The following is a 26,123-nucleotide window of genomic DNA, read 5'->3' as shown; positions in this document are numbered from 1 at the left end:
TGTCTGGAAGGGTTATGCCTCTAGCTTTGTTCTTTTTCCTAAGGATTGCTTTGACAATTCTGGGTCTTTTGTGGTTTCATATACATTTTAGGATTATTTGCTCTATTTCTGTGAAAAATGTCATGGGTAATTTAATAGGGCTCACATTAAATCTGTAGGTTGCTTTGGGTAATATGGCCATTTTAACAATATTAATTCTTCCAATCCAAGAGCATGGGATATCTTTCCATTTCTTTGAATCATCTCCAATTTCCTTTATCAATGTTTAATAGTTCTCAGCATGTAAGTCTTTCACCTCCTTGGTCAGATTTATTCCTATGTATTCTGTTTTTTTTGGGGGGGGATGTGATTTTAAAACGGATTGTTTTTATGCATGTGCAGGACTGCAAGGACTCCACCCCCTCCCTGCAGACCAGAATCCTATAAAGAAGCCCGACCCATGGCCTGTCAGGAAGAGCGTGTCCTCGAGAGCTCAAGCTTGCACTTCTCCATTCTTTGATCGAAAAATAAAGCTTTCCTTTGCTTCTGCACTGAAAAAAAAAAAAGGATTGTTTTTACTTTCCCCTTCTGATGTTTCATTGTTAGCATAAAGAAGTGCAACAGATTTCTGTATGTTAATGCTGTATCCTGCTACCTTGCTGAAGTCATTTATCAGTTCTAGTAGCTCTTGTGTGTAGTCTTTAGGCTTTTCTGTATAGTGTCATGTCATCTGCATGTAGTGACAATTTTACCTCTTCCCTTCCGATTTGTTTTTATTTATTTTTTATTGAAGTATAGTTGATTTACAACGTTATGTTAATTTCTGCTGTAGAACAAAGTGACTCAGTAATACACATATACACATTCTTTTTTATGTTCTTTTCCATTATGGTTTATCCCAGGATATTGAATATAGTTCCCTGTGCTATACAGTAGGACCTTGTTGTTTATCCATTCAATATGTAATAGTTTGCATCTACTAACCCCAAATTCCCAGTCCATTCCTCTCTAAATCCCACTCCTCCTTGGCAATCACAATCCTGTTCTCTATGTCTATGAGTCTGATTCTGTTTCATAGATAAGTTCATTTGTGTCATATTTTAGATTCCACATGTAAATGATATCATATGGTATTTGTCTTTTCTCTTTCTGACTTATTTCACTTGGTATGATCATCTCTAGGTCCATCCATGTAGATGCAAATGGCATTATTTCATTCTTTTTTATGGCTGAGTAATTTTCCATTGTATATATATACCACATCTTCTTTATCCCTTCATCTGTCAATAGACATTTAGATTGTTTCCATATCTTGGCTATTGTGAATAGTGCTGCTATGAATGTAGGGTGCATGTATCTTTTTGAATTAGTTTTGTCTGGTTATATGCCCAGGAGTGTGATTGTTGGATCATAGGGCAACTCTATTTTTACTTTTTTAGGGAACTTCCATACCGTTCTCCATAGTGGCTGTATCAATTTACATTCCCACCAACAGTGTAGGAGGGTTCCCTTTTTTCCACACCCTCTCCATCATTAGTTATTTGTAGACTATTTATTTATTTATTTATAACATCTTTATTGGAGTATAATTGCTTTACAGTGGTATGTTAGTTTCTGCTTTATAACAAAGTGAATCAGTTATACATATACATATGTTCCCATATCTCTTCCCTCTTGCATCTCCCTCCCTCCCACCCTCCCTCTTCCACCCCTCTAGGTGGTCACAAAGCACTGAGCTGATCTCCCTGTGCTATGTGGCTGCTTCCCACTAGCTATCTGTTTTACGTTTGGTAGTGCATATATGTCCATGCCACTCTCTCACTTTGTCACAGCTTACCCTTCCCCCTCCCCATATCCTCAAGTCCATTCTCTAGTAGGTCTGTGTCTTTATTCCTGTCTCACCCCTAGGTTCTTCATGACCTTTATTTTTTTTTTCTCTTAGATTCCATATATATGTGTTAGCATATGGTATTTGTTTTCTCTTTCTGACTTACTTCACCCTGTATGACAGACTCTCGGTCCATCCACCTCACTACAAATAACTCAATTTTGATTCTTTTTATGGCTGAGTAATATTCCATTGTATATATGTGCCACATCTTCTTTATCCATTCATCTATTGATGGACACTTAGGTTGCTTCCATGTCCTGGCTATTGTAAATAGAGCTGCAATGAACATTTTGGTACATGACTCTTTTGGAATTATAGTTTTCTCAGGGTATATGCCCAGTAGTGGGATTGCTGGGTCATATGGTAGTTCTATTTTTAGTTTTTTAAGAAACCTCCATACTGTTCTCCATACTGGCTGTATCAATTTACATTCCCACTAACAGTGTAGGAGGGTTCCCTTTTCTCCATGCCCTCTCCATCATTTGTTATTTGTAGACTTTTTAATGATGGCTATTCTGACCAGTGTGAGGTGGTACCTCTTTGTAGTTTTGACTTGCATTTCTCTAATAATTAGCAATATTGAGCATCTTTTCATGTGCCTATTGGCCATCTGTATGTCTTCTTTGGAGAAATGTCTATTTGGTTCTTCTGCTCATTTTTATTTTCTGTTATTTTAACCTTTGTATTATCAGCAGTAACAAATTAGAAAAAATCTCATAATAGGAATCCTTCACTAAAAACTTCATTGTGATAAAATTAGTATCAAATTAATCCATTCTTGATTGTTTGTTTAAAAAAATCTCAAACCTTTTCAGCAGTGGTCACTAGTGTTGTCAAATATTACAAGGCTTCTTAGGCCATAACCAGTTTTGTACTTCAAATATTTCAATAAGAAATATGGAGGGAAACAAAGTGCTTTTTGTTATTGTTGGAATTTTGTTTATTCTACTTCCATATAAAATGTAACACATAAAATCATGGTAGCTGTAATCTGTAGAAATTGCCATAATGTACGTGACATTTTACTTCTGTTCATGGGCTAAATAGTCAGCACAAGGGTGCTTTATTTTATTTTTGTGTAATGGACAATTTGAAGATTCCTTTTTATCTTTATCAAATGTAATTGAATTTATACTTCTGCTAAAACAGAGATGGATGGATAAAATTCTGTCTTTATACAATGAAAGCCATATGGTCTTTTCAGTGAGGGGGAACAAAAACACAGCTTTAGAGTTTCACACAGGAAAACCACATTGGATCAAGTAGACCTGACTGACCTTTTTTTCCTGTCCTTTTTTATCCTTTAGTTTTTATTTTATATTGGAGTATAGTTGATTAACAATGTTGTGTTAGTTTCAGTACAGTAAAGTGATTCAGTTATACATATAGAAGTATCTATTTTTTTCAAATTCTTTTCCCATTTAGGTTATTACAGAATATTGAGCAGAGTTCCCTGTGATATACAGTAGGTCCTTGTTCGTTATCTATTTTAAATATAGTATGTGGAAGAGAAGTGGTGAGAGGGGGCATCCTTGTCTTGTTCCAGATTTTAGCACTTTCAGCTTTTCATCATTGTGTGTTGTATTGGCTGTGGGCTTGTCATAAATGGCTTTTATTATGTTGAGGTATGTTTCCTCTATACACACTTTGGAAAGAGTTTTTATCATGAATGGATGTTGAATTTTCTCAAATGCTTTCTCTGCCCCTATTGAGATGATCATGTGGTTTTGTTGTTTCTTTTGTTGATGTGGTGTATCACATTGGTTGATTTGCATATGTTGAACCATCCTTGTGAACTTGAGATGAATCCCACATGGTTGTGGTGTATGATCTTATGTGTTGTTGGATTCAGTTTGCTAGTATTTTGTTGAGAATTTTTGTATCTATATTCCTCAAAGATATTGGCCTGTAATTTTATTTTTATTTTTGTCTGGTTTTGTCTGGTATTTTTGTCTGGTATTTTTGTCTGGTTTTGGTATCAGGGTGATGGTGGCTTCATAGAATATCTTTGGGAGTATTCCCTCCTCTTCAGTCTTTTGGAAGAGTTTGAGAAGGATTGGTAAAACTCTTCTTTGTATGTTTGTTAGAATTCACTTGTGATGCCAGCTGGTCCTGGACTTTTGCTTATAGGGAGTTTGTTTTTGTTTTCGTTGTTTGTTTTTTTGTTTTTGTTTAATTACAGATTGTATTTCACTTTTGTTGATCTGTCTGTTCAAGTTATCCCTTTCTTCTTGATTCATTTTGGTGCACTGTATGTTTCTAGAAAGTTGTCCATTTCTTCTAGGTTGTCACATTTATTGGCATATAATTGTTCATAGTATTCTTTTTTGTATTTCTGTGGTATTGGTTGATATTTCTCCTTTTTCATTTCTTATTTTGTTTATTTGGGTGCTGTCTCTTTTCTTCTTGGTGAGCCCAGCCCGAGGTTTGTTAATTTTGTTTACCCTTCGAAAGAACGAGCTCTTGGTTTTATTGACTTTTTTCTATTTTTTTTTAAACAGATTTTTAAAAATTTTATTTATTTTATTTAATTTTTTTGGCTGCGTTGGGTCTTTGTTGCTGCGTGCAGGCTTTCTCTAGTTCCAGAGAGCGGGGGCTCTTTGTTGTGGTATGCAGGCTTCTCATTGTGGTGGCTTCTCTTGTTGCAGAGCATGGACTCTAGGCACACAGGCTTCAGTAGTTGTGGTGTGCGGGCTCAGTAGTTGTGACACATGGGCTATAGGGCGCGCAGACTTCAGTAGTTGTGGCGCACGGGCTTAGTTGCTCCACTGCATGTGGGATCTTCCTGGACCAGGGATCAAACCTGTGTCCCCTGCATTGGTATGCAGATTCTTAACCACTGAACCACCAGGGAAGTTCCTCCTATTGTTTTTTAAATCTCTATTTTGTTTATTTCCTCTCTGATCTTTATTATTTCCTTCCTTCTGCTGACTTTAGATTTTGTTTGTTCTTTTTCTAATTATTATAGGTGGTAGGTTAGGTTTTTTATGATTTTTTCTTGTTTTCTCAGGAAGGCTTGTAGCACTATGAACTTCCCTCTAGGAACTGCTTTTGCTGCATCCCATAGATTTTGTATGGATGTGTTTCAATTGTCATTTGTCTCAAGGTATTTTTTAAAAATAAATTTATTTATTTATTTATTTTTGGTCTCTGTTGCTGCATGCAGGCTTTCTCTAGTCATGGTGAGTGAGGGCTACTCTTTGTTGCAGTGTGTGGGCTTCTCATTGCGGTGGCTTCTCTTGTTGCAGAGCACAGGCTGTAGGCATTCGGGCTTTCGTAGTTGTGGCTCGTGGGCTTGGTAGTTGTGGCTCGTGGGCTCTAGAACACAGGCTCAGTAGATGTGGTGCACAGGCTTAGTTGCTCCACAGCATGTGGGATCTTCCCAGACCAGGGCTTGAATCCATATCTCCTGCATTGGCAGGCTGGTTCTTAACCACTGTGCCACCAGGGAAGCCCTGAAGGTATTTTTTTTAATTTCCTTTTTGATTTCCTTGTTGACCCATTGGTTTTTTAGTAGCATATTATTTAGTCTCCATGTAATTGTTTTTTTCTCATTTCTTTTCCTGTGGTAGATTTCTAGTTTCATGCTGTTGTGGTCAGAGAAGATGCTTGAAATAATTTCTATGCTCTTAAATTTGTTCAGGTTTGTTTTGTGCCCTAGTATGTGGTCAATCCTAGAGAATGTTCCATGTGTGCTTGAAAAGAATGTGTATTCCGTTTTTTTAAACATGTAATGTCCCAAAAATATCAATTAAGTCTAACTTTTCTATTGTATCATTTAGGATCTCTGTTGCCTTACTGATTTTTGGTCTAGAAGATCTGTCCATTAATGAGTGCATTGTTAAAGTCTCCTACTATTATTGTATTCTCAACAATTTCTCCTTTTATGTCTGTTAGTATTCGTTTTATGTATTTGGTTGCTCCTATATTAGGTGCATATATGTTGGTGAGTGTAAAATCCTCTTCTTGTATTGATCCTTTTATCATTTTATAGTGTCCTTCATATTTCTTTACAGCCTTTGTTTTAATGTCTATTTTGTCTGATATGTATATTGCAACCCCTGCTTTCTTGTTATTTCCCTTTGCATGAAATATCTTTTTCCATTCCCTCACTTTTAATCTATGTGTATCCTTTGCCCTAAAGTGGGTCTCTTGTAGGCAGCATATTGTAGGCTCTTGTTTTTTTTATCCAGTCTGCCCCTCTATGTATTTTGATTGGAACATTAGTCCATTGACATTTAAGGTAATTATTGCCATTTTAAACCTTGTTTTCCAGTTGATTCTGTTTCTTTTTTGTCCCTTTCTTTTTCTTTTTTTTTTTTGTGCAGTTTGGTGATTTCCTTTTATGCTTATATTCTCTTCTTTTTGGTTTCTGTGAATCTATTGTATGTTTTTGATTTGTGGTTACCCTGTTTTTCAAGTATATTAACTCCTTCCTATATCTGCTTACTTTAGACTGATACTCATATAGGCTCAAACACCTTCTAAAAAAAAAGAAATCTACATTTTCTTACTCTCCTCCTCCACATTTTATGATTTTGATGTCCTCTTTTACATCTTTATGTTTATCCTTTTGCTGTTCCTTTTGTTATCATCACTTTCACAAATAGATTTTTTCTTTTTGATCTGTATACTGGCTTATTTAAGTGATTTACTTTCCAACTGTGATTTCCTGTTTTCTATATCTTCTTGCTTCTTTTCTATTTAGAGAAGACCTTTCAATATTTCTTTTAGGATAGGTTTAGTATTACTGTATTTTTTAGTTTTTGCTGGTCTGAGAAATTCTTTATCTCTCCTTCTATTCTAAATGATAATCTTGCTGTGTAGAGTATTCTAGGTTGCATACTTTTCCCTTTCAAGACTTTGAATATATCTTGCTACTCCCTTCTGGCCCACAGTTTTTCTGTAGACAAATCAGGTGATACCCTTATGGGGGTTCCATTGTAACTAACTCTTTGTTTTTCTCTGCTGCCTTTAGAACCCTCTTTATCTTTAACTTGCCATTTTTATTATAATGTGTCTTGGTGCAGGTCTGTTTGGGTTCATCTTGTTTGGGACACTCTGTGCTTCCTGTGTCTGGATATCTGTCTCCTTCTTTAGGTTTGGGAAGTTTTCAGGCATAATTTCTTCAAATACATTTTCAATCCCCTTTTCTCTTTTTCATCCTTCTGAAATTCTTATTATGTGTAGATTGGCACACTTTATATTATCCCATAGGCCTCTTATATTGCTTTCATTTTTTTCATTGGGTGATTTCATTATTCTATCTTCCAGATCACTTAGTTGATCTGCATTATTCATTGCCTTTAGCTCAGCTTTCGTCTCAGCAAACAAATTTTCTAATTTTTCTTGGTTCCTCCTTACAGTTTCTAGTTCCTTTTTACAGTAATCTACATTTATGTTGATAGCTTTTCTTAATTCCTTCAGTATTTTCATTACCTCCTTTTTTTCCCATGTAATTAATTTTTTTTATCTTGATCTTTTGTTAGCACTTTTATGAATTCATCAGTTTTCCATTAGAGTTCTGAAAATGCTTATTCATTCAGTTCATCAGTATAGTCAGTTACCAGAAACCTGTACTTGTCAGAGTCTTTTCCATGAATTCCTTGTCAATGAAATCCTTTTATAGGAACATTTTTGCAAAAGCGTCAGAGTACACCCAGAACTGTCTGTAAATGACAAAAGACTTAAAAATGACCATGGTTAAAGATTTGATGAAAGTTCATAATAATGCAATTGACAAGGAAATTTAGTTATTTCTGAGATATACATTTTAAATTAATAACTAGAATTATGACTCATAACATTATACCAGAACATATAAGATTTATAGAAATTTCATGTAATGTCTGAAACATTTATATTAACATATTTCCATACAAATAACCCAAAGAAAGATTAGTATTTGTTGTTTTTTTGTTTGTTTATACTGCAGGTTCTTATTAGTCATCAGTTTTATACACATCAGTGTATACATGTCAATCCCAATCGCCCAATTCAGCACACCATCATCCCCACCCCACCGTGGTTTTCCCCCCTTGGTGTCCATATGTTTGTTCGCTACATCTGTGTCTCAAATTCTGCCCTGCAAACCAGTTCATCTGTACCATTTTTCTAGGTTCCACATACATGCATTAATATACGATATTTGTTTTAATCTTTCTGACTACACTCTGTATGACAGTCTCTACATCCATCCACGTCTCAACAAATGACACGATTTTGTTCCTTTTTATGGCTAATATTCCATTGTATATATGTACCACATCTTCTTTATCCATTTGTCTGTTGATGGGCATTTAGGTTGCTTCCATGACCTGGATATTGTAAATAGTGCTTCAATGAATATTGGGGTGCATGTGTCTTTTTGAATTATCGTTTTCCCTGGGTTTATGCCCAGGAATGGGATTGCTGGATCATATGGTAATTATATTTTTAGTTTTTTAAGGAACCTCCATACTGTTCTTCATAGTGGCTGTATCAATTTATATTCCCACCAACCGTGCAAGAGGGTTCCCTTTTCTCTTCACCCTCTCCAGAATTTGTTGTTTGTAGATTTTCTGATGATGCCCATTCTAACTGGTGTGAGGTGATACCTCATTGTAGTTTTTATTTGCATTTCTCTAATAATTAGTGATGCTGAGCAGCTTTTCACATGCTTCTTGGCCATCTGTATGTCTTCTTTGGAGAAATGTCTATAGGTCTTCTGCCCATGTTTGGATTGGGTTGTTTGTTTCTTTAATCTCGAGCTGCATGAACTGTTTATATATTTTGGAGATTAATCCTTTATCCGTTGATTCCTTTGCAAATGTTTTCTCCCATTCTGACAGTTGCCTTTTCGTCTTGTTTATGGTTTCCTTTGCTGTGCAAAAGTTTTGAAGTTTCATTAGGTCCCATTTGTTTATTTTTGTTTTTATTTCCATTACTCTAGGAGGTGGATCAAAAAAGATCTTGCTGTGATTTATGTCAAAGAGTGTTCTTCCTATGTTTTCCTCTAAGAATTTTATAGTGTCCGGTCTTACATTTAGGTCTCGAATCCATTTTGAGTTTATTTTGGTGTGTGGTGTTAGGGAGTGTTCTACTTTAATTCTTTTACATGTAGCTCTTCAGTTTTCCCAGCACCACTTATTGAAGAGACTGTTTTTTCTCCATTGTATATCTTTGCCTCCTTTGTCATAGATTTAGTTGACCGTAGGTTCGTGGGTTTATCTCTGGGCTTTCTATCTTGTTCCATTGATCTATATTTCTGTTTTTGTGCCAGTACCATATTGTCTTGATTACCATAGCTTTGTAGTATAGTCTGAAGTCAGGGAGTCTGATTCCTCCAGCTCCGTTTTTTTTCCTCAAGACTGCTTTGGCTATTCGGGGTCCTTTGTGTCTCTATACAAATTTTAAGAAGATTTTGTCTAGTTCCGTAAAAAATGCCATTGGGATGGGCTTCCCTGGTGGTGCAGTGGTTGACAGTCCACCTGCCGATGCAGGGGACACGGGTTCATGCCCTGGTCCGGGAAGATCCCACATGCCATGGAGTGACTAGGCCTGTGAGACATGGCCGCTGAGCCTGCGCGTCTGGAGCCTGTGCTCCGCAACGGGAGAGGCTACGACAGTGACAGGCCCACGTACCGCAAAAAAAAAAAAAAGAAAAGAAAAGAAAAATGCCATTGGTAATTTGATAGAGATTGCATTGAATCTGTAGATTGCTTTGAGTAGTATAGTCATTTTCACAATATTGATTCTTCCAATCCAAGAACATGGTATATCTCTCCATCTGTTGGCATCATCTTTAATTTCTTTCATCAGTGTCTTCTAGTTTTCTGAATACAGGTCTTTTGTCTCCCTAGGTAGGTTTATTCCTAGGTATTTTATTCTTTTTGTTGCAATGGTAAATGGGAGTGTTTCCATAATTTCTCTTTCAGATTTTTCATCATTAGTGTATAGGAATGCAAGAGATTTCTGTGCATTAATTTTGTACCCTGCAACTTTACCAGATTCACTGATTAGCTCTAGTAGTTTTCTGGTGGCATTTTTAGGATTTTCTATGTATTGTATCATGTCATCTGCAAATAGTGACAGTTTTACTTCTTCTTTTCCAATTTGTATTCCTTTTATTTCTTTTTCTTCTCTGCCATGGCTAGGACTTCCAAAACTATGTTGAATAATAGTGGTGAGAGTGGACATCCTTGTCTTGTTCCTGAACCTAGAGGAAATGCTTTCAGTTTTTCACCATTGAGAATGATGTCTGCTGTGGGTTTGTCGTATATGGCCTTTATTATTATCCCTCTATGCCCACTTTCTGGAGAGTTTTTATCATTAGTGGGTGTTGAATTTTGTCATAATCTTTTTCTACACGTATTGACATGATCATATGGTTTTTATTCTTCAGTTTGTTAATATGGTGTATCACATTGATTGATTTGCGTATATTGAAGAATCCTTGCATCCCTGGGATAAATCCCACTTGATTGTGGTGTATGATCCTTTTAATGTGTTGTTGGATTCTGTTTGCTAGTATTTTGTCAAGGATTTTTACATCTATATTCATCAGTGATATTGGTCTGTAATTTTCTTTTTTTGTAGTATCTTTGTCTCGTTTTGTTATCAGGGTGATGGTGGGCTCATAGAATGATTTTGGGAGTGTTCCTTCTGCTGCAATTTTTTGGAAGAGTTTGAGAAGTATTGGTGTTAGCTCTTCTCTAAATGTTTGATAGAATTCACCTGTGAAGCCATCTGGTCCTGGACTTTTGTTTGTTGGAAGATTTTTAATCACAGTTTCAATTTCATTACTTGTGATTGATCTGTTCATATTTTCTATATCTTCCTGGTTCAGTCTTGGAAGTTTATACCTTTCTAAGAATTTATTCATTTCTTCCAGGTTGTCCATTTTATTGACATAGAGTTGCTTGTAGTAGGTTTTAGGATACTTTGTGTTTTTGCAGTGTGTGTTGTAACTTCTCCTATTTCGTTTATAATTTTATTGATTTGAGTCCTCTCCCTCTTTTTCTTGATGAGTCTGGCTAATGGTTTATCAATTTTGTTTATTTTCTCAAAGAACCAGATTTTAGTTTTATTGATCTTTGGTATTGTTTTCTTTGTTTCTATTTCATTAATTTCTGCTCTGATCTTTATAATTTCTTTCCATCTGCTAACTTTGGGTTTTGTTTGTTCTTCTTTCTCTAGTTCTTTTAGGTGTAAGCTTAGATTGTTTACTTGAGATTTTTCTTGTTTCTTGAGGTAGGCTTGTATAGCTATAAACTTCCCTCTTTGAACTGCTTTTGCTGCATACCATAGGTTTTGGATCGTGTGTTTTCAGTGTCATTTGTCTCTAAGTATTTTTTGATTTCCTCTTTGATTTCTTCAGTGATCTTTTGTTTATTTAGTAATGTATTGTTTGGCATCCATGTGTTTGTGTTTTTTACATTTTTTCCCCTGTAATTGATTTCTAATCTCATAGCATTGTGGTCAGAAAAGATGCTTGATATGATTTCAATTTTCTTAAATTTACTGAGGCTTGATTTGTGACCCAAGATGTGATCTATCCTGGAGAATGTTCCATGTGCACTTGAGAAGAAAGTGTAATCTTTTGTTTTTGGATGGAATGTCCTATAAATATCAATTAAATCTATTTGGTCTATTGTATCATTTAAAGCTTCTGTTTCCTTAATTATTTTCATTTTGGATGATCTGTCATTTGGTGTAAGTGAGGTGTTAATGTCTCCCACTATTATTGTGTTACTGTTGATTTCCTCTTTTATAGCTGTTAGCAGTTGCCTTATGTATTGAGGTGCTCCTTTGTTGGGTGCATGTATATTTATAATTGTTGTATCTTCTTCTTGGATTGATCCCTTGGTCATTATGTAGTGTCCTTCCTTGTCCCTTGTAACATTCTTTATTTTAAAGTCTATTTTATCTGATATGAGTATAGTTACTCCAGATTTCTTTTGATTTCCATTGGCATGGAATATCTTTTTCCATCCCCTCACTTTCAGTCTGTATGTGTTCCGAGGTCTGAAGTGGGTCTCTGGTAGACAACATATATATGGGTCTTGTTTTTGTATCCATTCAGCAAGCCTGTGTCTTTTGGTTGGAGCATTTAATCCATTCACGTTTAAGGTAATTATTGATATGTATGTTCCTATGACCATTTCTTAATTGTTTTGAGTTTGTTTTTGTAGGTCCTTTCCTTCTCTTGTGTTTCCCACTTAGAGAAGTTCCTTTAGCATTTGTAGAGCTGGTTTGGTGGTGCTGAATTCTCTTAGCTTTTGCTTGTCTGTAAAGCTTTTGATTTCTCCATTCGAATCTGAATGTGATCCTTGGTGGGTAGAGTAATCTTGGTTGTATGTTCTTCCCTTTCATCAGTTTAAGTATATCATGCCACTCTCTTCTGGCTTGTAGAGTTTCTGCTGAGAAATCAGCTGTTAACCTTATGGGAGTTCCCTTGTATGTTATTTGTCGTTTTTCCCTTGCTGATTTCAATAATTTTTCATTGTCTTTAATTTTTGCCAATTTGATTACTATGTGTCTTGGCGTGTTTCTCATTGGGTTTATCCTGTATGGGACTCACTGTGCTTCCTGCACTTGGGTGGCTGTTTCTTTTCCCATGTTAGGGACATTTTCAACTATAATCTCTTCAAATATTTTCTCTGGTACTTTCTCTCTCTCTTCTCCTTCTGGGTCCCCTATAATGTGAATGTTGCTGCATTTAATGTTGTTCCAGAGGTCTCTTAGGCTGTCTTCATTTCTTTTTTTTATTTTTTGTCTTCATTTCTTTTCATTCTTTTTTCTTTAGTCTGTTCCACAGCAGTGAATTCCACCATTCTGTCTTCCAGGTCACTTATCTGTTCTGCCTCAGTTATTCTGCTATTGATTCCTTCTAGTGTAGTTTTCATTTCAGTTATTGTATTGTTCTTCTCTGTTTGTTTGTTCTTTAATTCTTCTAGGTCTTTGTTAAACGTTTGTTGCATCTTCTCGATCTTTGCCTCCATTCTTTTTCCGAGGTCCTAGATCATCTTCACTATCATTATTCTGAATTCTTTTTCTGGAAGGTTGCCTATCCCCACTTCATTTATTTGTTTTTCTGTGGTTTTATCTTGTTCCTTCATCTGGTATATAGCCCTCTGCCTTTTCATCTTGTGTATCTTTCTGTGAATGTGGCTTTTGTTCCACAGGCTGCAGGATTGTAGTTCTTCTTGCTTCTGCTGTCTGCCCTCTGGTGGATGGGACTATCTAAGAGGCTTGATGGGAGGGACGGTTGTGGGTAGAGCTGACTGTTGCTCTGGTGGGCAGAGCTCAGTAAAACTTTAATCCACTTGACTGTTGATGGGTGGGGCTGGGTTCCCTCCCTGTTGGTTGTTTGGCCTGAGGTAACCCAACACTGGAGCCTACCTGGGCTCTTTGGTGGGGCTAATGACAGACTCTGGGAGGGCTCATGCCAAGGAGTAGTTCCCAGAACTTCTGCTGCCAGTGTCCTTGTCCCCACGGTGAAACAGAGCCAACCCCTGCCTCTGCAGGAGACCCTCCAACATTAGCAGGTAGGTCTGGTTCAGTCTCCCCTGGGGTCACTGCTCCTTCTCCTTGGTCCTGACGTGCACACTACTTTGTGTGTGCCCTCCAAGAGTGGAATCTCTGTTTCCCTCAGTCCTGTCAACGTCCTGCAATCAATTCACACTAGGCTTCAAGGCTGATTCTCTAGGAATTCCTCCTCCCGTTGCCAGACCCCCAGGTTGGCAAGCCTGACTTGGGGCTCAGAACCTTCACTCCAGTGGGTGGACTTCTGTGGTATAAGTGTTCTCCAGTTTGTGAGTCAACCACCCACCAGTTATGGGATTTGATTTTACTGTGATTACACCCCTCCTACCATCTCACTGTGGCTTCTCCTTTGTCTTTGGATGTGGGGTATCTTTTTTGGTGAGTTCCAGTGTCTTCCTGTCGATGATTATCCAGCAGCTAGTTGTGATTCTGGTGTTCTCGCACGGAGTGAGAGCACGTCCTTCTACTCTGCCATCTTGGTTCCTTCCCTCATTACCTCCTTTTTGAACTCTGTCTATTAGACTGAAGAGGTCTGTTTCATTGTTTGTTCCTTCAGGGGAATTCTCTTGGTCTTTTAACTGGGAGTGGCTCCTCTGCTTCTTCATTTTACTCGTATTTCTCTTACTCTGTGAGTTTAAGAGAAATAATTATCTACTGTAGTCTTGGAAGACTATATATGTGAGCATCCCTCCATAACTTGTGTAGGTTTAATACTTTTGGCGAGAAGCCTGCTTTTCGTTTGGAAGCTTGCTGCCTCTTTCCTCAGTGTGTGCTGGCTGTTATCCTGTTGATAGGGAGTGTGCAGGTGTGGTGGCCTGCACGTGCTCAGGGGCCCTGTGCTGGGTGGGGTCAGCAATTGGTGCCTGCTCATGGGTCATTCAGTGGTGGTGGCAGCAGCCTGTGCATGCTCCTCAGGTGGTGAGGGCAGCAACTGGTGCCTGCTCAGGAGTCTCTCAAAGGCAGTGGCCTGTGCCTACCTCTGGAACCCAGGATGGCAGCAGCAGTTCATGTGCGCCCCTGGAGCTCCTGTAGGCAGTGTTCTGTTCTCTGAGAGCATGCTCAGGGGGAAGGAAGGTCCTATGGTGGGCCCACCCCTCTCCTCGCATGCGCTCCAACAGTGGCACCTTGCCTCTCTGGCGGGCCCAGTCTTCTTCCACAGACACACTCAGTTGCCATACTCCAGCCCCTTCAGGCTGTCTCTGTGCAGCCATCCCTGGTCCTCCCCCCAGGTCTGACTCCTGAAGCCTAAGCTTCAGCACCCAGCTCTTGCCCACACTGGTGGACAAGCATCTCAGGCTGGGGAGCACAGGATGGCAGTACCCACCATCTGTGCAGGTCACTCTGTTTTGCCTTTCTCAAACTGTTTGCTGTGTTCTCCTCCAAGGCTCCAAAGCTCCCTTTCCATCCAGGCTGATCTCCCTGCCAGTGAGGGTACATTCCAGGGTGCAGGAACCTTTTCTCCTTTACAGCTCTGTCCCTGGGACACAGGTCCTGTCCTGATTCCTTTCTCTCCTTTTTCTTTTGTCCTGCCTGGTTATGTGGAGGTTTTCTTGCCCTTTCGGAAGTCTGAGGTCTTCTGCCTGTGTTCAGTAGATGTTCTGTGTGAATCGTTCCACGTGTAGGTGTGTTTCTGAGAGGAGGTGAGCTCTACATCCTACTCTTCTGCCATCTTGATAGCTCTCTTCCCTTCCAATTTGGATACCTTTTATTTCTTTTTCTTCTTTGATTGCTGAGGCTAGGACTTCCAATACTCTCTTGAATAGAAGTGGTGAGAGTGGGCATCCTTGTCTTGTTCCAGATTTTAGTTGGAAGGCTTTTTGCTTTTCACTGTTGAGTATTATGTTGGCTGTGGGTTTGTCATAAATAGCTTTTGTTATGTCAAGATGTTCCCTCTATACCCACTTTAGTAAAAGTTTTTATCATGAATGGATGTTGAATTTTAAGGAGTGATTTTTTTAAGCAAAAAAATTTTAGTTAATAAATGTGGAAAAAATAACAAAATTATAAAATCTCAATTTTTTTATCCCCCAATGGAATAGATGATTCAGGCAACTGTTATCAAAATGGATGCCAAAAGGATTAGGTGAAAGTTTAGAGGGAACTGGATATTTGAAAGATGTCAAAGTACTAGCCCATAGTATAAGGGGGAAAGTGGACATTATCAAGGGTGGATTGCCATTTGAGCCCCTTGTCAATCTCAGCCTCCCTAAAAGTGGGACACACAGGCGTTTCATGCCTCCTTTGAGAAGCAATATGACATACACAGTACCACCTAAAATATACTTGCCAAAAAATAGCTTGAATCTAATCAGACTTTAAGATCTGACTTCTCAATGATAGGCAATACAAGGGACAGATGAATAAGTTAAATGATACCGCAGCTAACAAACAGAACTCTAACAATTTCCTAGGACCATTGACCCTGATTCTTTAATAAATCACTCAGCATGAAAAAAAAAAGCAAGGAGGTGCTCTGTGAGCAAAGACATTTTGGGCAGGCAGGGAAATTTTTAAAAAGGCTGGGATATTAGGTGGTAATAAGAAATTATTATTAATTTTACTAAGTATCACAATATCAATGCTCTGGTTATGTAAGAGTAATGCCTTTTTTTAAAAAGCAGTGCTTCTTGAAATATTTAAGAATGAAATGTCATAACACCCAGGATTTGCTTTAAAACAAATATGGTAGATGTGGCAGAAGTTAATAAATGTTAAAAATCTAGGTGCTGAGAATATGGGAGCTCATTATATTATTCTCTCTGTTTTATATATGTTTAAAAGTTCTCTTAATAAAAAGTTTAATGGGTGGTTAGGCTCAGTAAAATTCCTTAAGAATTAAGCTCTAAGGAGCAGTTCAAAATACAGAAAAAAACGGAAAATTCTTTCTAAAAATACACATATATATGTAAATGTGGGACATTTTGATAAGAACTAAAATAGCTTTTCAGATGTAATAAGGATTTTTCTTGATAAACAATTTTTATGTGACAAAAAGAAAAATGAAGATGTAAGCAGGCTCTAACATCATATTTTTTTCATCCTTTCAACAAACATTTAGCCCTCTCCCAGGCCGTGAAGTTGCCAGGGAGGACAGGAGAACTTGACTCTTTGTCCTATAAAGCTTTAATCTGTTGAAGACAGATTTTTCAACAGTCCACAAATAACTAATTATTTATTTACCATGGTGATAAACCCCACGAGGTAGAAAAGCACAGGGCTATGAGAACTCAACATGAGTGTCCTAACCTCTACTTTCCAGGCCGACGAAACGGGCACATGGGAAGGCCACGAGTCAGGCATAAACAGAGAAAACCTAAGAAATTATTGTGACTTTCTGCAGTTTGCCTGTTTAATACAAAAGCTGATTTTCACTAGAAAAGAAAGCACTTGTTTTAAGTATGTTTGCATTTCATTATTTATTTATGTGTGTGGCAGGCTGCCTGGACTGAATTTAAGTGTGTCTCAGAGATGTCTGGACCTGGGGTGGGGACAGATAATGGGGCTTCAGAAGGAGACCTGGGGCACTTCTAGAAAAGCAACTCCACCTGTGTCCTCTGCTAAGCTCAGATATATCAGGGCAAGTCTGGGGAGCAGATGTGGTGGTCACAGGAGTCCATTTATAGTGGGGCTGAGGACCTTCCAGGGGCAATACTTATCCAAGTAAAAGGAGAAACGAGGTCCAATGAGCTCAACCTGGGGGCAAGCTTTGCCCCGTGCAGGAGAGGAAATGGACATTCTGATGCAGTGTGATGGCCGTTTCTCCAATCCATCCCTTGGTTCCTGGATGCATGTCTGGCTCCTAAGTAGAGAAGGGGGCCGATTTTCTCACACAGCACATCTAACCAAGGGAAAGAGGCATTCTTGCCCCACTGCAAAGCAGAGGGCACCCTCCCTCTCTGAGGGGTGGTGGATGCCTGCTGAGAACTGCTAAAGCTGGCCAGGCCTAGAGATTTCAAGGCCCAGTGGAGAGATGAAATAGCAGCTGGGCCGGGTACGGATGGCAGGGAGGTGGGGTGGGAGTGACCACATAACAGAAATGCCTGATAGAGGCTGTGAGACACCCCTTGGCAATTTCCAGAATTAGATGCAAGGGACTTGGCAGGAAGTCAGAGGTCCTGCATCAGTGGGAGCTACAAACCAGCAAACAGTTTGCCTCTACAGGCTGGTGGGTCCGGGGGAAATTCGGGTTACGTGGAAATGAACAAATGAGTTGGCATGGCCGCCTAAGTCAATTTGGAAGCTCAGTAGGTTTATTTATGTTGTATTGATTTGATTATTCTAAAACGAAGCTAAAATCAGAACTGCTTCTAATTAGGAGACAAAGTGCTCGTTTTGCAAAAATGATCTGGTATTTTATAGTAACTCACATAGAGCTATGAGCTGGGCGGGGTGCAGGAATAGCTAACACTGTTTGCCTTCTCTTTGTAGAGAGATATTGGCTGCCTTAAGAAACGCCCACTGGAGTTTTCATAAATAAAACATAGCAGAGAAACACCCAGGGGGGCAGTTTTTCCCTCTAGTATGAAAGGAATTAGTGTAGTCGATAGAAAAGGAAGCTGTGTATGAAACCCCAGACTGTAACACAGGGTTTTTGCCCTGAGGGGCTGAAAATACCAAAGATTGCAGAATCCCGTGAGATCTCAGGTGAGGTCGCAGCGCTGTGTCAGGAGGGGGCTGCCCACATATTTAACCCTTAGGCTGCAAAGTTGTCTTCCGAGAGCGTATGTATGTTATCTTTCCTGTATAAATATGTATTCTATAACGCATATATAAATAAGGTGGACTACCAATGGTTACATCTTTCAACTAGTCTATAGATGAAAAGGAATGAAAAGTAGAAGAAAATGTAAAAGGTTACAGGGTAAAATGGGATAGTGAATTTGATCTGATCTGATCCAGAGCTTCTTGTCTTGCCTAGAGTCCTTTATGGTGACACAAGTTTGCAGGCATCACGGGCTGAGGTGGAGAGCGGGTGCGAAATTCTGTACATGTGTGAGCGTCCAGTTTTGGGGGGAGGGGGTTGGGTCCCTCTGTGCAGCCCACCCCTCCCCCCACAATGGAAGTCCCTATGGCCACCACTGCTTCTCAGCAGGGCCTCCCCATTTAGTCTCAGGACAGGTGTTTGGCAATAACTGAGACCTTGCCCCAGACCTACCAGTGCTGGAGATTCATCTGCTACAGACCAACCAGTGGGGAGACCTTTTAGTTATTTTAACTGTGCTGACCATTGATTTAGGACACTCACTATGGCTCCAATTAATTTCGTTCATTTTGAAACAACAGCCAAGAGTGGTCATGTTGCTGAGGTTTTGTGTTCTGATCCCATTCTTATTTTTTCATTCCTAGGAAGCCTGCTATAACATATTTCGTGGTCTTGAAGTGACATAAGCACAGCCTTTTTGCTGGCTAGACAGTGATATAAAATGCTTGTATGTTTTAATGCATGCTGTATTCATTTCTGAAGCTTGCATTATAGGAGACTGTGTTCCTATCAGAAGCTACCTGATGGCGCAGTTGTTTGTATTGGGTTCTGAGACTCCTGTCAAAAAGAGAAGCACCCCTAAGGTTTGCTTCTGCTTTTCCTTTTTTTTTTTTGGTGAAGTTAATAAAAATAACTTTCTGTGCAGTATGGGTCTCCCTCTCCCCACCCACCCATTTTGCCCTGAGTTAAGAACATACATTAAATGGTTTACAAATAAAATAGAAAGTTCTGTCTTAATTTATTCTGAGATGATGTGGAAGGAGACAGGCATGTTCATAGTAATTTAGCTGTGGAGAACCTTCACAAATAACAGGTTCTTAGTTTTAAATATAAATGCTGTCGGGACATTGCTGTTGTACACACTGTAGAGAAAACCGTAAACAATGCCATGAACCACTTAACCTGAAACATATACAATAGAACATACAGAAACACTAGAAGAAGGCCAAACTGTAGGAGCCGGGAGTAGATGGCTGCATCCCCCTTGCTGGTAGCAAGCAGGTGTGTGTGTACTGGGCCCTCCTCGGGGGGAGGTGCTGTGCTTCCTGTTTGCCCGATCACACATTTTGTCCTGAAACACTTTGTCCAGTGACATGGCCAAGTGCTTCCTAGTTCAGTGCTGAGCATCAGAATTTCATTCATTTATACTCTACTTCTTTTCAAAAAATTTGAATGGCTACAGTGAAATCAGATTTAAGGAGATTATGTTCACATCTCGTTCCTTCTACTTCTGTGACATTTGATCTAATGAACAAATTTTCCTCAGCGGTAAAATGGGGATCCAGCTTAGACTATGTGCCCCATGAGGACTGCTCTGATGCGCCCTCAGGTCTGGAGAACATGTGAAGTGTTACACCCATGACACACCATGGGCGCACTAGACACCTGTGGGGTTTTGATCAGCAGTATCCGGGGACCACATCATTCCTGGGCTATGCTCGAGAACTGAGGAGTTTTAGGGACTCACCTGTGTTTTGTGAACACATTGGAGTCAAATGTGGGATGGGCTTTTTGAGATTTTTGAGTAGCCCTTAGTGTCCTGGACGCCCCCTTTGAATTGCCCAGACAAGAGAGAAAAGAAGCCAGAAACATAGTTTAGTTTTCATCAAAAGTTATGATTTTATTTTTAATATACCAGAAAAAAATATTTCTTTTAATGTCGTGAAATAAGCACTTGAAAATAACAATTCCAGCATTGCTGTGATTTGCTCTGTGAGGCTTATATGGGCGGGCTTTTATCTGAACAGAGGCGCTGGGGCCTCCAAGAGGCTGAATCTTCCAGTGGTTTTCAAGGTTGCAGCAAGCAACCTCCTGCCTGAACACGCCAAGAGAGCAGACCTGCCTGAATCGGACAGGCTTGGGCAGCCTTATGGGGCTACTTCTGGAGAATTCTAGATTCTGCCCACTGGGGAGAAAAGTCCCCAGTGCCGCCAAGCATTGGGAAAATAACAGCGTTTCAATACCAACATGAGTCAGGACCTTGCAATCCTGGCTTAAATGTGTTGCAAATATGGCTTGACCCTGATTTATGGGACCAGTTTCTTTAATTTAACCAGTTGCTTTAGGAGATGTTTACTACAATGTAGTTTGGGGTCTGGATTTCCGGTGAAGTGTGTCTGATGTCAAGACTTTTGCCTGCTCAACAGAAAACCAAAATGCCATTCTTAAGAGCTCCCTAATCCCCCTCAACCCTGCCATGGGTGTGTTCCCACTGTCTATCTCTTTAGTGCTAGAATAACTTTTGTTTCACTTTTTATTTATTTATGGCTGTGTTGGGTCTTTGTTGCCGTCGGCGGGCTTTCTCTAGTTGCGCTGCGCGGGCTTCTCATTGCAGTGGCTTCTCTTGTTGTGGAGCACAGGCTCTAGGCGCACAGGCTCAGTAGTTGTGGCGCACTGACTTAGTTGCTCCGCGGCATGTGGGATCTTCCTGGACCAGGGCTCGAACCCGTGTCCCCTGCATTGGCAGGTGGAGTCTTAACCACTGTGCTACCAGGGAAGTCCCCACTTTTTGTAAAGTGTAATTCAGGAGGAAGGGAAATCTGGGGCTTATTTTTCCCCCTTCTGCTAGCCCTGACTTTTCAGTGTCTGAGGATGAAGCAGGTAACTTGGTGATTCAGCAGGTTTGTGGAGATTCTTGGATGCTCTGCACAGGTGTACCTAACTGGTCTCTTTAGCTATGGGTTCTGCCATGTGACTCCAGGATGTTTATAACTGGCGTGTTACAACTGGCATTCAAGAAAATACTATAACTGCACTGATGCTTATTTTGCTTAAATATTGCGTACCAGCGTACAGAGGCCTTTGGTTCATTGGAAGACTGGGACCTAACACTTCACGCTGATTGTCAGCACAAAATAGAGTATCATTGCTTTATCAGCTCTCACTTGAGTGAGTACGCACCACAGGCCAAACCCTGTGGTGCATTCTTAGCAAAATCTCTTTTGGTTGGTGAGGGGTCTCAGACACAAAGAATTGGGTCTTGTATACAAATAGAAAAGGGACAGAAGAACAAGTTAAGCTACAGGAGACAATGACTCACAGCACGAAAATAGGCTCTACTACCATCCCAAATCGATAGCAAAATATTTATTATCGAAAACAAAAAGATTGGACCACTAAACTTTCATCATAAAACTCTCACACAATTGTACTTTTCAGGATGGAAACATTTTTGGGGAAATAAGTGTCTATGAGACAGACATGGACCATGCACACACAACTCAAAGCACTCCTGAACTCTGGGAGGTGGTCTATTTGACCTTCTCCACTCTCCTAATAGCCCTCTTGAGTCAGCACGTGGCCAATCCAACGACTGTGTTAAAGATTCATTCATTGACCAAACTGGAAAAAAAAAAAAAACCCTCAGAATGTGCTGGAGCTGACTTAGTTATGTCTGAGGAGACGCTATTCTCTCATAATAAAGATAGCAACCTGAGCTTGTCTCTCCCAGGTAACCCAGCAGTCTGGGAACCAGGCCAGACTTCTGGAACTTTATACTCCAGTGTAGTTGACTCCAGGCGCTTTGTTAGTCTTATGTGAATTTTTATCTTATGATAAAGATACCATGTCTGATTAAAAAAAAAAATTCTGTGGGTCTCCTAGAAGTGTTCTTCCATTCAGTTCTACAGAAACCCCACTCAGTAAAGTTTTAGACTCAGAGCTACATTAGTAGAGAGAAGTGAGAGGGATGTACTCAATTTTTTCTTTCCCCTTCAGCAACATATACAGCTGTATTGTCCCTGCCCCCTCATTTTGATAGTGGAGTATGGTTAGAAGGATGGGAGTAAGTTACCTGGAATAATCGCCTCAGTACATGGTTTTAACTTGGTACATTGGCCTGATATTGAATATGAATATAGTAGTGGCTCTTTTTTCATGAGCAAAACTAGAAGGTGCAGATAAAACCTCTTGCTCTATGAATAGAGCATTTCTCACTAGAAAGGTTTTCACTGCAAACTCAGACTTGGGTTGATGCTCAGACCTTGTTTATCAAATTGCATGTATTTATGTGTGAAGGTTTGGTTAAAAAAATTTTTTTTTAAATCCAGGAATGTTTTCACCAAACTGCAATTGGAATGCAGTGGAAAATCTTCAATAGAAAGATAATCTATTGCAGCATAGTGGGGCAGCTATAAAAACCTGCCTGCCCAAGTTTTTCTGGAATGTTAAGTGACAGCAGGATTCTCTGTGTGGCAGTCAGTTCTCTGATAGGCTTCAGATTTGCCATGGGCTAGTGGTCCAGCCTCGTATCTTGATATAATTAAGCAGTTAAGCTGAGATGTTAAAAACATTATACTGAACCTGTAATACCAGAATTTAGATTTTTTTTTTACAGGTGTGTTTTCTTTTTCCCTCCCATGATAATCATCGGAAATGCCTTTAGATATATTTACCTAATTTTAAAACTATTTATTAGACATTCAATCTGTAAACAAAAATTCTAAATTATCTCACAAGGGAACACAAGTATGAACCTGTATCAAGATGAAAGTGCTTTGGAAGCATCATTTAGGGTCTATTTAAGGTCTATGCTCATTTCCTTATTCTAACCTGCATTAAAGGATCACTGATAAATCAATGGATTAAATAATTAAATCAACCAGAGTTGAGTTTAACTGAAGGGCCAGTTAGAGCTTAAGTCAACTGTTATTTGGCCTTTTCCTCATTTTAATTATTCTGCTTTTTTTCTAAGAAAAAAAGCTTATTGCACAGTATCATGTATTTTCAAAGCTCAAAATAACATTATTTGCATCTTAGGTCCTGCTATAACTAATAGATCCTTATCTTTTCAGCTCGTGTCAGTTTTTGCCCTAAAAATAATACATTCCTCCATCAATTCATCTATGAACCAACGTCAAGACATCATAGACTGTTCACAATAATTTAACACAGGTGTAACAGCTTCCCTTCCCTGCATACCCCCCCCCCCCGCCCTCCACCCCATCAGTCATGACTTGGTTTGCACGGATTCTTTGTTCATGGTTCAGACCATTCACACAGAATGGAATAAAATTTTATTCTTTTCAATTCCACACATAAACGAGATGCTGAGAAAGCCCTTGTCATCTCTGACAGAGAAGCAGAGCAGCTCTGTTTCATGAATGACAGCACAATTAAAGCTAAAATAATATAAAAATAATTTGAAAAATCCCTTTTCTGTACACTCTCAAATAAAGCAAGAAAGATAAACAACAGCTTCTTTTTCTGCTAGCCAGAAAATGTGTTTCTATTCATTTGAGCTTTGAAGTTCGGTGGACCCCTCATCTGTGTGCCTATACGTGTGGTTATGCGTGTCTAATCTATGCAGTGTAGTGGCCCCTAATTTTTTCATCTAGTTTGTGTAATCATTAAGCTACTTAACCAATGAGAATACTATTATATCACATTGAACAACTTGACATAATTGCTTCTTTGAAATACTAGGAATGTTTACACATTTGGCTTGAAAAGGACTGAAATATTACAGATATTATATTATCTAGCTTTTTTTTTTTTTAAGAATATGGCTCTTAATAAATCGATTTTCTGAGTTCCAGAGCAAAAGTCCCTTTTAAAAAAATTTCTGAAGCTGACTTGAAGCAGGAAGAATGTCTTCTGATTTGGCCAAAAACATGGTGAGTATTTTATATCATTTAAAATTTGAAGAATAAGTCTATAAGGGGCCCTTTGTTGTCAACTGTTCCAGCCAAACTTGCCATGAAGTGTGTTTGTCAAAGTATCTCCACTCGACCAGCAGAGGGCACTTTAAACACCTCTGCATTGCCTCAGGGAGCAAATGCAGATGATGCAGAAACACAGTGTTTACCCAAGATCAAGAAGAGCCCTGCAGGTTGTTTGAAATTCACAAAAATATAGAAAATATGGACTGTACCACAGGGTTTCATTTGAAAGTTATGAATATGTGTGAAGTCACCGAGGGAGGGGTGTACTTATTGTCTATTATATTGATCTTCGGCTCCTTTCCCACTGTCTTTTTCTCTTTCCCAGCTCAAGAACGGTACAGCGCTGCATCTTTTTACAGGTGGTAGAGAGTCGATTTTTCAAATCATTTGATTGAGCTGTATCTTTTTTATTCTGTATTTACTCCTCTGTTTGAAAGCCTGAGGCAACAGAACAAAGGATAATGCTTCCTACCTCATTTAGGGGTAGAAATTAAACTATCAGAAATGCTCTGAGATGGGGCTGCCCTTTTAGGAACTGGGCTGCATTATTTCCTTCCTCCCAGGAAGAACCCTGGAAAAATATTGTGCCCCGTTTGGTTTTGGCAAACTCACTAGGCTGAGGCTGTGCGATGAAGGGAAACGAGCCTTTCTCTTAGTTGAAATATAGTTGTTTATATCCATTTTCTCAGGAGGTGATTAAGACATCTTTTCTCATGGGGGCTACAACTGCCAACCTTTCTTAAAAAGGCTTTCATTTTTGCAAAAGCATTATTGGTCTAGATAGACACCCTGTGTCTCTTCCATTTTTATCTTTTCTGTTGGCTCCAGTTTAGTGTCAAAAAAGATTAGAAAGGATTGTGTGTATGGGTTCGCACAGTCTTTTAAGTAAACTTCTTTGATCCTTAGAGAAATATAACACTTAGTAAATACATTTTTTTTTCATATACTGTTAATAGCTTTTGTTTGCCTTCTCTTTCTCTCTCTCTGCCTCTGGCCCACTTTTGTTCTCATTTGTCCTGGAGTTGACAGATAAAGAGGGAATGGGGTCTTCCAGCAGCAGTCCTTTGAGATGGAGGTGTACTCAGTGAGTCCTCACCCAAAAAGGATCATAAACTTACTGGGTTAACTCAACCTAATTATCCCTAAGCTGCTTTGGGTTGTGTGTTTTCTCATGTCTTGTTTTGTTTTAGCTGCACCATATGTGATTCCTTGTGCCATTTTCTTTTGTCTATTATTTATTTTTCTTGATGACCCTGAGCTATGGCTTCCTCCTCAGTTCCGACACTAGTCAGCCTTCGTTGTTTTCCTCATCTTGCCAATGTAGGCCTCAAAGAAGAAGTGGCAGAAGAGCACAAGATAGCTGAGGTACATGAGTGAGGACCAGAAGATGTTCTGAAAGTGAGAGTGACACTGGTCATGCTGCATCCAGTGGAAGACCAGGTAGTTAACGACACAGCCCATCAGCATCTGAGTGATCTGGGACAAGGTGATGAACATGGCAAACTTCCGGGAGACTCGGAAACCCGCTGCTCGCAAGGCATAGTAAGAGTACATCACGGAGTGCACGCCATAGTTCATAGTCATGAACCAACCACCCCCGGCAACCATGTCCTTGTAGGAGTACCAGGAGTACAGGAGCACAGTGATGTGGTGGTACCAGTGCAGGAAGATCAGCTTCTGCTTCCTCAGAATGATGAATATTGTATCTCCTGAAAGACAAAGAAAAAAATGGACATGAGCCCCTTGACCGTAACAAAATCATAATCTATATCTCTGCAAGAAGGTAGATGTCTTGAACGGGCACTTGAGAATGAGATGGACTGGGTTAGAATCCTGGACTGATATTTACTAGCTCAGTGACCCTGGGCAAGTTATTTATCCTATTTTCCCATTTCATCATCTGTAAAATGGGGATAATAATAGCTTGAAATTATCTGAGGATTAAATAGGATACTCAACATGCCCTCTTGGCACATGGTAAGCACTCAATAAATGTTACTTTCAGAAAGGTGTTTTGCACAAAATCATATTAATTTTTAATTTGGAAGGGACACTAGTAACCGTGTTGTCCATTTCCAACTCA

General features: G+C 39.3%; 1 protein-coding gene and 1 long non-coding RNA gene across 4 annotated transcripts in view; one reads left to right on the top strand and one right to left on the bottom strand.

Annotated features, from left to right (window-relative positions):
• Positions 1-25,494, top strand: part of LOC307186111 — a 28,862-nt gene extending 3,368 nt beyond the window's left edge. Inside the window, exons 2-3 of the long non-coding RNA XR_013828251.1 lie at positions 23,915-23,992; positions 25,365-25,494. This is a non-coding gene — a long non-coding RNA (uncharacterized lncRNA). The remainder of the gene's footprint in view (positions 1-23,914; positions 23,993-25,364) is intronic.
• ELOVL6 (ELOVL fatty acid elongase 6) overlaps positions 22,387-26,123 on the bottom strand; it is a 165,612-nt gene continuing 161,875 nt past the window's right edge. For all 3 annotated transcript variants that reach the window (XM_079920795.1, XM_079920796.1, XM_079920797.1), the window contains one exon: positions 22,387-25,749. In XM_079920795.1, coding sequence (XP_079776921.1) covers positions 25,325-25,749 — 425 coding nt within the window. In that variant the 3' untranslated portion in view covers positions 22,387-25,324. The remainder of the gene's footprint in view (positions 25,750-26,123) is intronic.

This window comes from Stenella coeruleoalba (assembly GCF_951394435.1).
Source record: "Stenella coeruleoalba genome assembly, chromosome: 4".
Taxonomy (NCBI): domain Eukaryota; kingdom Metazoa; phylum Chordata; class Mammalia; order Artiodactyla; family Delphinidae; genus Stenella; species Stenella coeruleoalba.
Note: the sequence above shows the minus strand (reverse complement) of the source record. Positions and strands in the feature narration are given on the sequence as shown.